The sequence below is a fragment of the Misgurnus anguillicaudatus genome, unplaced genomic scaffold, assembly GCF_027580225.2.
Source record: "Misgurnus anguillicaudatus unplaced genomic scaffold, ASM2758022v2 HiC_scaffold_29, whole genome shotgun sequence".
NCBI lineage: Eukaryota > Metazoa > Chordata > Actinopteri > Cypriniformes > Cobitidae > Misgurnus > Misgurnus anguillicaudatus.
This window is the reverse complement of record NW_027395279.1, coordinates 2,810,066-2,821,990: the sequence shown is the minus strand read 5'-3', so window position 1 is coordinate 2,821,990 and position 11,925 is coordinate 2,810,066. Positions and strand designations below refer to the sequence as shown.

The 11,925-nt window shown below is 39.5% G+C and overlaps 2 protein-coding genes across 2 annotated transcripts; one reads left to right on the top strand and one right to left on the bottom strand.

The window, feature by feature from the left end:
- The first annotated feature begins 3,536 nt into the window (after positions 1-3,536).
- LOC129431765 (uncharacterized) lies at positions 3,537-9,073 on the top strand. The gene is made up of 14 exons (XM_073865115.1): positions 3,537-3,931; positions 4,537-4,632; positions 4,994-5,083; positions 5,179-5,235; positions 5,306-5,467; positions 6,124-6,457; positions 6,550-6,835; positions 6,941-7,177; positions 7,260-7,345; positions 7,421-7,525; positions 7,632-7,825; positions 8,180-8,344; positions 8,435-8,679; positions 8,909-9,073. Exons 1-14 carry the CDS (start codon positions 3,696-3,698, stop codon positions 8,926-8,928), a joined length of 2,313 nt encoding a protein of 770 aa, XP_073721216.1. The 5' UTR covers positions 3,537-3,695; the 3' UTR covers positions 8,929-9,073.
- Positions 9,074-9,194: 121 nt separating this feature from the next.
- On the bottom strand, positions 9,195-10,824 carry LOC129431769 (uncharacterized). The gene is made up of 3 exons (XM_073865116.1): positions 10,566-10,824; positions 10,157-10,447; positions 9,195-9,843 (listed from the first exon to the last, which is right to left on the bottom strand). Exons 1-3 carry the CDS (start codon positions 10,581-10,583, stop codon positions 9,337-9,339), a joined length of 816 nt encoding a protein of 271 aa, XP_073721217.1. The 5' UTR covers positions 10,584-10,824; the 3' UTR covers positions 9,195-9,336.
- Between the last annotated feature and the right edge of the window lie 1,101 nt (positions 10,825-11,925).

Sequence of the window (11,925 nt, the reverse complement as noted above, 5' to 3'; positions counted from 1 at the left end):
GCATGATTAGCATGAAGCTAGCATGATGCTAGCATTATTAGCATGAAGCTAGCATGATGCTAGCATGATTATCATGAAGCTAGCATGATGCTAGCATGACTAGCATGAAGCTAGCATGAAGTTAGCATAAAGCTAGCATGATTAGCATGAAGCTAGAATGATTAGCATGAAGCTAGCATAAAGCTAGCATGATGTTAGCATGATAAGCATGAAGCTAGCATGAAGCTAGCATGATTAGCAGGAAGCTAGCATGAAGCTAACATTTATTGCGTTGCTAGGGTACTAAGTTTGGTTGCTAGGGAGAAAATTGGCATCCCATAATGATCACCCTTCAAGCCACAAGTAAACGGTTCAACCCCCGTGTCTCTACAATGTTCTGAAGCGGAGATATAAGGCTTTGTTTATTCCGTTGCTAGGGTACTAAGTTTGGTTGCTAGGGAGAATTGGCATCCCATAATGATCACACTTCAAGCCACAAGTAAAACGGTCCAACCCCCGTGTCTCTATGATGTTCTGATGCGGAGATATAAGGCTTTGTTTATTCCGTTGCTAGGGTACTAAGTTTGGTTGCTAAGGAGAAAATTGGCATCCCATAATGATTACACTTCAAGCCACAAGTAAAACGGTCCAACCCCCGTGTCTCTACGATGTTCAGATCCAGAGATATAAGGCTTTGTTTATTATGTTGCTAGGGTCTTCATATTTTGTTGCTAGGGGCGTGGCTTAATACCTCAATAAGAATCCTAAGAGACTGATTGGATGCCTGACAAAAATGAGCCCACCCCTATGTCTCTATGACACTCTGGTGCAAAGATATCCATCTGGGCTTTTTATAATGGTAGTCTATGGGAGATGTTGCTAGGGTACCCAAAATTGTTGCTAGGGGCGTGGCTTAATAGCTCTGGGGTGATCCTAAGAGACTGATTGGATGCTTGAGTAAAATTAGCCCACCCCCATGTCTCTAAGACACTCTAAAGTGAAGATATTCCATCTGGGACGCTTTTATTCCCTTTTATGGGCATGTTTCCTGCCCCATTATAAGTCAATGGGAAATTTTGGGGGCCCCTTACACCCCAGGGGTACAGCTTACACCCCATTGTGAGGTATGTTCTTACACAGCCTGTCAGACTCCTTAGATGTGGTAAGCCACAAGTTTCTACAAGTTTCTCACTCGCAGCTATGACCCGTCAAAGTTTGTCTCAATGTTAAGTCAATGGAAATTTTGGGATGTTTGAGCGCCCCGTTTAGGAATTCGGAAGGTCCCATCAGTTAGAAAAGATATAGCAACTCGAGTCAGATCAGACCGAAGGTATGTCCAAAGTTTGATGGCTGTAGCTTGAAAGCTCTAAGACGAGTTAGAGTTAGAAATTTTAGTCTCAGAAGAAAAAGAATAATAATAACTAGATATTAAAGTTTGAAGACAAACTTTATGTTGGCTTGAAAAAGCGTAGCTTGAACGTTTAAAACGGTTTGACAGAAGTTTAGTTTAGTAGGCTATCTGGCTGTTAGAATGTTTAAGTATGAAGGTAGCATGATTAGCATGAAGTTAGCCTGATGTTAGCATGATTAGCATGAAGCTAGCATGATGCTAGCATGATTAGCATGAAGCTAGCATGATGCTAGCATGATTAGCATGAAGCTAGCATGATGCTAGCATGATTAGCATGAAGCTAGCATGATGCTAGCATGATTAGCATGAAGCTAGCATGATGCTAGCATGATTAGCATGAAGCTAGCATGATGTTAGCATGATTAGCATGAAGCTAGCATGATGCTAGCATGATTAGCATGAAGCTAGCATGATATTAGCATGATTAGCATGAAGCTAGCATGATGCTAACATGATTAGCATGAAGATAGCATGATGCTAGCATGATTAGCATGAAGATAGCATGATGCTAGCATGATTAGCATGAAGCTAGCATGATGCTAGCATGATTAGCATGAAGATAGCATGATGTTAGCATGATTAGCATGATGCTAGCATGATTAGCATGAAGCTAGCATGATGCTAGCATGATTAGCATGAAGCTAGCATGATGCTAGCATGATTAGCATGAAGCTAGCATGATCTTAGCATGATTAGCATGAAGCTAGCATGATGCTAGCATGATTAGCATGAAGCTAGCATGATGCTAGCATGATTAGCATGAAGCTAGCATGATGCTAGCATGATTAGCATGATGCTAGCATGATTAGCATGAAGCTAGCATGATGCTAGCATGATTAGCATGAAGCTAGCATGATGTTAGCATGAAACTAGCATGATTCTAGCATGATTAGCATGATTCTAGCATGATTAGCATGAAGCTAGCATGATTCTAGCATGATTAGCATGAAGCTAGCATGATGCTAGCATGATTAGCATGAAGCTAGCATGATGCTAGCATGATTAGCATGAAGCTAGCATGATGCTAGCATGATTAGCATGAAGCTAGCATGATGCTAGCATGATTAGCATGAAGCTAGCATGATGTTAGCATGATTAGCATGAAGCTAGCATGATGTTAATATGATTAGCATGAAGCTAGCATGATGTTAGCATGAAACTAGCTTGATTCTAGCATGATTAGCATGAAGCTAGCATGATTAGCATGAAGCTAGCATGATTCTAGCATGATTAGCATGAAGCTAGCATGATGCTAGCATGATTAGCATGAAGCTAGCATGAGGCTACCATGATTAACATGCAGTAAGCATAAGGTTAGCATGATTAGCATGAAGCTAGCATGATTTAACGTAAAGCTAGCATGATTAGCATGATGCTAACATGATTAGCATGACGCTAGCACTATTTAGCGTGCAGCTAACAAGATTTAACATGAAGTTAGCATGATTTAGCATGAAGTTAGCAAGATTTATTATGAAATTAGCATAAAGCTAGCATTAAACTAGCATGAAGCTAGTATGACTTAGCATGGAGCTAGCATGAAGCTAACATGACCCAAAGACCCAACCCCCATGCCTCTATGATGTTCAGACCAAGAGATATAAGGCTTTGTTTATTATGTTGCTAGGGTGCTCAAATTTGGTTGCTAGGGGCGTGGCTTAATGCCTCAATAAGAATCCTATTAAGACTGATTGGATGCCTGAGTAAAATGAGCCCACCCCTATGTCTCTATGACACTCTGGTGTAAAGATATCCATCTGGGCTTTTTATAATGGTAGTCTATGGGAGATGTTGCTAGGGTACCCAAAATTGTTGCTAGGGGCGTGGCTAAATAGCTTTGGGGCGATCCTAAGAGACTGATTGGATGACTGAGTAAAATGAGCCCACCCCCATGTCTCTACGACACTCTAAAGTAAAGATATTCCATCTGGGACGCGTTTATTCCCTTATATGGGCATGCTTCCTGCCCCATTATAAGTCAATGGGAAATTTTGGGGGCCTCTTACACCCCAGGGGTACAGCTTACACCCCATTGTGATGTATGTTCTTACAGAGCCTGTCAGCCACCTTAAATGTGGTAAGCCACAAGTTTCTACAAGTTTCTTACTCACAGCTATGACCCGTCAAAGTTTGTCTCAATGTTAAAGGTATAGCGGAAGATTTTAGATTTCCGGGTGGATCACCTATAACATTGGTACTCCTAGCTGTCAATCATTCTGATAATATGCTTACGTAACGCCGTCGTACGTGCTCGTCCCTCGTCCCCAGCTTCCGATTTGTGCGCATGCGCACTTTCAAGTAGTGTATGTGTGCTCAGCAATTGAAGCTCGCGGAGTCGCGGTTCTCACTGTTTTTGAAAATGTCTGATCGTGGCAAGAGAAAGAAAACTGTCGTGGAATTGTATGACAAGAAGAGAAAGACATCAGAAGAAAGAAACAAGACCAGAGTGTTTTTGGGAGAAAGTTTTACACGCTGGCGTGCGCTAAAAACACAGATTGGACTTCCCACTGATGCCTCAGTCGCGAAGGTTCTACTGGACAGGTAAAGTTTGGCATGCTGTTTGAGAATTCCTTTTAAAATCACTGCTAGTACTAGTAAAAGTTGATGTAAGCTATGATTATCGATGCTAGCCTTTGCACAATCACGCACCGCGCGGACAATCGGTCTAGCCTAATGACCAATTATTTAAAAGTTGTCACGCTAAAATGTACTAAAACCTTGTGTGTTCATTTTTAATACTTCTTATGTGTTCACCATAGTATAGTATTTATTACACAAATGCAACACGCTACTTCTCCGTTGCATATCATGGTCTTGAGTCCTCACTCAATCGATCTGTATAATAAGTAAATAAAACTCGGAAGGGCATCGATCTGTATAATAAGTAAATAAAACTCGGAAGGGCATCGATCTGTATAATAAGTAAATAAAACTCGGAAGGGCATTTGACATTTTGTCTTGCATGAATGTTTTTGAGTTTGTTTATAATTTGCAACATAGCCTAATTGTGCAACCAAATGTGACTAGCCAAATTTGGATGCCCTTCAAAACAATCAACATATCTGTGCGCTATAATATATTATGTTTATGCTTGTACTTTGTTAGAACAAATAACTCACATGTGTATAATTCAATGTTTGTTACAGCTATGATAAAATTACATCCACTCCGCTGACACACACTCAATGGGTCAGACCCCAGGCTCCAGATGTGTCCACAATTATGGAGTCACTGTCTGATCGGTAAGTTATTGTCATATTTATCATGAAGCTAATTACTTTACAGTAAAAACTATGTCTTTTATTTGTGGCTGTACCAACAAAGATAAGCATCAAATTATATCTTCTATAGACCATTTCAAAAAACCGTAAACAGCACTGGTCCAGAAGAACTTCCTGATTCAGTTTTTTAACACTAGATAAATATTGTGATGAAATACATCCAACAGAACATATAGAACTGAATCAAAAAGTTAAACAAACATATTGAAGATAACGATATATGTGAAATGAATAAAAAACTGTCCCAAACTGAAACAGGAAGTGTTTCTGGACCAGTGTTGTTTACATCTTTTGAAATGGTTTTTATGTGTGTAATTTATAGAGAAGCGGATTTCTCTGTGAAGGGAGTCGAGAAAATGGCCAGCAGTAGTGCCAGTGGGGAAGAAAGCACTGTTCCACAAGAGGAAGCACGGTAATTATAATTTTAGAATTCTGTGCAGATACCTGTTATTTTGAACTGTACTTTTTTATTTATATTTGTTCATTTACTGATAAATTTTTTTCTAGGGCCTCAACTAGTGTAAACATTGATGAAGATGCCTTCAACAATCTACAAAATTCAATGTAAGTATTACTGTTTTAGGGGCTTTATTTGAGATACTGAAAGTGCCACTAATATTACTTTATTCAAAAGGATTGACTGGGATGATGAAACTTGGACTCCAGATACAGAGACACAATCAAAGTCATCCTCAGAAGATGATGACACTGAGGAGATGGAACTCTCAGGTGAAACCCATGAAACCTTCGTTGACATGGATGAAGCAGAAGACCTGGATCCTCAAATATGCATTAGGTATGTATATAATAATAATTGTATCCTTTTGTTATGGAAAATATTTTGATGCTTGCAAGTTTTGTTTTATATGTTTTATGATTTTCAGTGGGGGAAAATTTACTGTTGCTTTTCCAAAATACCTTCTTCCTGCAGTTAGTCCCCGAACGCAATACAGATGCAAAAACTATGCAACTGCTAGGGCTTTTTTACCTGTATGTAAAAACACTTTGTAGGTATTGGTTTTGGAAAGGTTTTTCTGACATTCCAGGCAGTGTCTCCAACACATGAAAATTAAATGTCTCTGTGTCCAACATCGTATTGAATTGTAATACCTCTGTATTGTTTTAGGGCAGTGTTCCCCAAAATCTTACCCTGAAGGGTCGGAGCACTACAGAGTTTAGCTCCAACACTAATCAATCTTACCCACCTGTGATTTTCTAGTGATCATGAAGACCTTAAATAGCTTGCCAGGTGTGTTTGATCAGGGTTGGAGCTAAACACTGCAGTGCCTAGGCCCTCCAGGGTAAGATTTGGGGAAACCTGTTCTAGGGAATGCCATGCTGAGCCATTACAATACCTGGAAAGCTGACAGACTAATGTTACCACATAAGTGGCTGGCGGAAGCTTTTGTATTCCGGGTGATGTGTGAAATATCTTTTTCTTTACAATTTCAGATCTGTTGTTGCCCTCCCAAATGGAATGTCATTAGAGAATTATCCAGTGATTGGCCTTGATGAGACTGTGCACGATGACCCGGAAATTAATGAAGATGAAAGGCAGGAAGTTGCCACACCACCAGACGCACCTATGGTACTCACAGAGGAAGACGTCATCGGTCGGCCCACATCTATAGTTTATCTGGACATTTTAAAGCAGCTGCTGGACTTCCTTATTCTTCCAATTGAAAAATGCACAGTGAAGGATTCCATCACAAAGGCACCCTGTAATGCAGTTAAGCCATTTGAGGTTTCTGTAAAATCTAGGTGCTCAGCTGTCATTGCAGAATGGGTGAGTATTACATGTTTGAATTTGCAGCTCACAAACAATCATTTCAATAGTGGCATTTTCTTCATTGTTTCTCAACATTTGCACTTTTACAGATATGTCCAAATGGTCACACTGTTTGGAAGTGGAGTTCACAGCGATATTTCAAGTATGGAATGCTCGCTGGGGATTTTATGTTGGGTGTAAACATCCTCTTGTCTGGAAACAACTTCCGGAAAATAGCTCTGCTCTTCAAGTTTATGAACTTGGGGATGATAGACCGGAATACATTCTACAAAATCCAAAACAAATTTTGTCTGCTGAATATTGAAGATATGTGGAAGAGGGAGAGTAGCAATGTCATCAGCCAGTTGAGTTCAAAGGACTCTGTTGTGCTCCTTGGTTAGTTTATTACACCACTACATCTGAAATATTATTATAATTTTCTGTCGACATTCTGTTATTCATTTTCAAAACATTTAATCCGTTTATATTTGTCATTATAAGGTGATGCTAGGATGGACAGTCCGGGGTTCTGTGCTGAATTCTGCACGTACACCACAATGGAGAATGACACAAAAAAAATTGTGTCGATTGTCAACATGGACAAACGACAGGTCGGAGGGAACTCTGTGGCTATGGAGAAGGCAACATTCATGGAGACCATGGACACACTGTGTCCAAAGTTGGGGAATGTGAAGGAATTTTGCACTGATGCCAATATACAAATATCAGCACTTTTTAGTAAGTGGCTTCTTGCAATATTAGTTACATAAAGACAAGTTTGATGTTCTATGAATAATAATACTTCTTTGATGTTTCACAGACAGTGGCCAATACAAAGACTGTGGTGTGAAACACAGCCTGGATATCTGGCATGGTGCAAAGAACCTCAGTAAAAAGATTCTGGCTGTATGTATACTGTTATTGATACGTGTTTGTCCTCTGGTAAGAAACCAATCATTTTTTTCTTACACATTTTTTTAGGCCGGACATGAGAAGGACTGTGCCCTGCTTCTGAGTTGGAACAGAGATATTTGCAACCACTTTTGGTACAGCTGTAAAGAAGCAGAAACGTTTGAAGCTTTTAACGTAAGTATTTACTTACTGTATATACTTGTAATCAATTAGAGTATACTAATGTCTAAAGGGTGTTAGTAGTACACATTATTTACTATGCATAACAATTTGATTACAGAATCTCTGGACGGGAGTTCTGCATCATGTGACTGGCGTACATGAGTGGTACTTTGGGGCCTGTCGACATGGCCCTTTGGAGGAAGACAGAAATAAAGAATGGATTCCACAGGGCTCTGCAGCACACAGAAGACTCCAAACAATCGTTTATGATGCACGCTGGTTGAAAAACATACCAAAGTATCTCTCTTTCAGGTAAACTCTTATAAAGGATTTACACATCTTTGTGCATTGAGCTTTTAATAAATTATTTGTCATTTTAACATGTTATGTGTCATTTTGTGTTGATTTTGTGTTAAAATATAACACAAGTTGTGTTAAAATGTGTTGTTTCCATAATAACACAGAGATGGGTGGATTCTGGGACAACGCATTTAGTGTGTTGTCCCAGAATCAATAATAATTTGTTGCTTTTAACACATCGTTCTAAGAGTGTAGACATTTTAGAAGTGGAATTACATTCCAAACCACCACAATGCTGCTTTATCAAATGTTGGTAAATCCTTATTTCACATTTGTCTTATTTGCTTCTTTATTTTTGTTTTATAGATCGACCGCAGACCTTGAGTCCTTCCACAATCATATTCTTATGTATGCCTCAAAGCGCTTCTGCTTCAAACCACCAGTGTACTATGCTCGGACCCTGTTGGCAGGGCTGGATTATAACTACCACCTAAGCCGAGGAGCTCGAACAAATGCAGATGGCTCACATCAGTAAGTTTGTTATAGCTGTTTACCTACACTTCATAATTTATTCTATGCACACAATGGCAATATTGAAATATTTTTGTTTACTTCTCAAAGGTATGGCAGAATTTTTAACAAAAGATCTAAGATGTGGCGGCTGTACACCATCAAGAATCCAAAAACCTACAAGTACATCCCAGATCTACAGAGCGCCATTCTCCGTTCAAGACTGTTGGCTCCTAGAGGGATGACAGGAAAGCAGCCTCTTGCACTTGATGATCCACGAAGGCTGGGGCTTTTGTCTGGAGGGCCTGCACCCACAGTACAAGAATTGAAGGAAAAGAAAGCCCGCCGAGGACTAGGTGAGTTATATTCAAGTCAAATGCCTCATTTTGTTGAATTAAATCATCTACTGCAGTGGTTCTCAAAGGAATGCACTGTACACAAGTGGGGAGCGCACAATGAAAAAGTTTGAGAACTAGAGTGTACACTGCTGTTACATAGGATATAATAAATTTAAAAATGTTTATCTTTTTATACCTAAAAATATCCTGATAACATGTAAACCTATGTTTTTTTGTCTTTTTACAGGTCAACCATCTCACACATGACCTGTCAGTAGATTTGGGGCTTGAAGAGAATGTGATTTTGGAAGTTTAGATGGATATAAAGGGTGACATCTAATTTCCCCTGTACAGAATGTGCCATATCAAAAATGTTCTGGTAAATGTATGCCATGTATAAAAGAACAGTATATAATTTGTATATTACAGCAAATAAAATACAAAACTTTCAAAAATGGAATTAGTAATTATGGTTTAATGGGTACATTTTATATATGTAAATGTAAATTATAAACTGTTATCACATACAAGCCTACATAAACTATTGTCCTTTGTGAACTTTCTACAGCCACTAACAAATAAAAATAAAATATTTTATAGAAGCAGGGGAAAATAATTTAAAGTCAATGAAAACACAATATATGTTGGAAGATTTATTGTAAGTACAAAAAATATTTACACTCTGGCCGGAATAAAGCCTACATAATTGCCATTAGGATCCGGGAAACGATCTCTAATTTTCCACACACAGCATGAAGCTATAACAATTCTATGTCCTGGTCCCAGAACACCATATTGCCAGACAACAAAGTTCCTATATGCAGCATAACGAAACTGTCTGTGACTTTCTCCCATTTGCTGGATGTCCACCTCTGCCCTTAGGTCATTCCAGATTCGCCTGGCCAGTCTTAGCACACCTTCCTGCAAGATGTATAGCTCCATGTGTGGCAATAGTGATGTGCAGTTTTGTGGTTGTTGTTGACAGCATTTCTGTTCCAGCAATGTTGGCATATTTCTGCAGTTTCTACAGACACACCAGCTGGGTGCCTGTGGATGAGGAGGTCCTGGTGGAGGGGGATCAGGGGTGAGACTCATGAGGTCAAAGATGAGACTAGGTTCACGAGTGAGGCATCTTTGTAGAAGCTGTTGGCAGTCATCTAATGTCAGTCTCTTTATCCTATCCTGTAAAAACAAAATCACACTTAGACAATGTTCTCTTAGTAGCCCTTTGACACATACAACTTTCAACTCCATAGTGTAACAGGCAAACTGAATTTATTTGTGCAAACTTTTTGTAATTAAAAGGAATAAGGCAGTACACTTTTCAATGTTTTCACTGTTGCACACTGTCTGCCTTGCAATGTATTAGGGAGCATTACAATAGGAAAGATAACGTGTCACAATAGTAGTGCTTGTACTAAAAGAGTTTGTAAGTAAGAAATACATGTATAGTGAAACAAAAATGACGATTTAGCGATTATGTATGTACACATACCTCCTCAATTGCCATCCTCTGTTTATGAAGCTCTTCAACCCTTAGGAAGTCCTCCCGTGACAGGTCAACGAGCAGACGGCCACGACCTCTAGCCCGACCGCTTCCTCTCCCTCTCCCACGGCCGCATTCTCCCCGCTCTCGGCTGGTGCTGGTGCTTGCTCTTGCGCCCCTGCCCCGACCTCGTCTCCCTCGGGCTCTAGGCGCACACCCCCTACTACATCTTGGTTGGGATGAACCGGGCACGGGCTCGTAGTCAATATCAGATCCCACAAGACTCTCTTCTTGAAAGCTCTAAACGCACCGGCAATAAAAAACAACAACTTAAATGCTAGAAAATAGCTTGTTTATTGGCCTGTAGCATAATAAAGTTAGCTATAGAGATGCTTGTCGTTATTAGATTTTCACTTACCTGTGGTGAGTCTGACATAGTGGGAAAAAGTGCAAATATTCACTTGTAAAGTAGCTTTTTTCTGCGTTGTGCGATGCCGACAGCAACTTGTAAACAAAGCGTGCACGAGGCGGCTCGTTCACGCTCTCTCGTGCACATGATTAATAGGCGTTACCTCTCTGGAGAAGGTAGAGTATTGCGCATGTGCATTTTTTAAAAAAGTGGAGGGGCGGTTCTTTTCAAAAATTCGCGAAAATCTTCCGCTATACCTTTAAGTCAATGGAAATTTTGGGGTGTTCGAGACCCCCGTTTAGGAATTCGGAAGGTCCCATCAGTTAGAAAAGATATAGCACACTAAGTCAGACCAGTCTGAAGGTCTGTGGAAAATTTGGTGCATGTAGCTTGAAAGCCCTAGGACGAGTTAGTGTCAGAAATTTTGGGGGGATAAGAAAGAATAATAATAATAATAATAATAATAAGTTTAAAAGCAATAACAATATGTTGGCTTTTTCAAAGCCAACATAATAACTAGATATTAAAGTTTGAAGACAAACTTTATGTTGGCTTGAAAAAGCGTAGCCTGAACGTTTAAAACGGTTTGACAGAAGTTTAGTTTAGTAGGCTATCTGGCTGTTAGAATGTTTAAGTATGATGGTAGCATGATTTAACATGATTTAGCATGATGCTTACATGATAAGCATGAAGCTAACATGAAGCTAACATGATTAGCATGAAGCTAGCATGAAGCTAACATGATTAGCATGAAGCTAGCATGAAGCTAGCATGATTAGCATGAAGCTAACATGATGCTAGCATGATTAGCATGAAGTTAGCATGATGCTAGCATGATTAGCATAAAGCTAGCATGATTAACATGAAGCTAGCATGAAGCTAACATGATGCTAGCATGATTAGCATGATGCTAGCATGATTAGCATGAAGCAAGCATGATGCTAACATGATTAGCATGAAGTTAGCATGATGATAATATGATTAGCATGAAGCTAGCATGAAGCTAGCATGACTAGCATGAAGCTAACATGAAGCTAGCATGACATTAGCATGATTAGCATGAAGCTAGCATGACGCTAGCATGATTAGCATGAAGCTAGCATGATGCTAGCATGATTAACATGAAGCAAGAATGAAGCTAACATGATTAGCATGAAGTTAACATGATGTTAGCATGATTAGCATGAAGTTAGCATAAAGTTAACATGATTAGCATGAAGCTAGCATGATGCTAGCATGATTAGCATGAAGCTAGCATGATGTTAGCATAATTAGCATGAAGCTAGCATAATGCTATTATGATTAGCATGAAGCTAGCATGATGCTAGCATGATTACCATGAAGCTAACATGAAGCTAGCATGACGCTA

Excerpts from the sequence above, each read along its gene's own strand:
- LOC129431769 (XM_073865116.1), bottom strand. Across the intron at positions 9,844-10,156 it reads AGAGGATGGCAATTGAGGAG|GATAGGATAAAGAGACTGAC; the intron begins GTATGTGTACAT and ends TTGTTTTTACAG.
- LOC129431765 (XM_073865115.1), top strand. The coding sequence starts at position 3,696 with ATGTGTGCTCAGCAATTGAAGCTCGCGGAGTCGCGGTTCTCACTGTTT. Across the intron at positions 6,458-6,549 it reads CAGCTGTCATTGCAGAATGG|ATATGTCCAAATGGTCACAC; the intron begins GTGAGTATTACA and ends GCACTTTTACAG. Across the intron at positions 7,826-8,179 it reads CCAAAGTATCTCTCTTTCAG|ATCGACCGCAGACCTTGAGT; the intron begins GTAAACTCTTAT and ends TTTGTTTTATAG.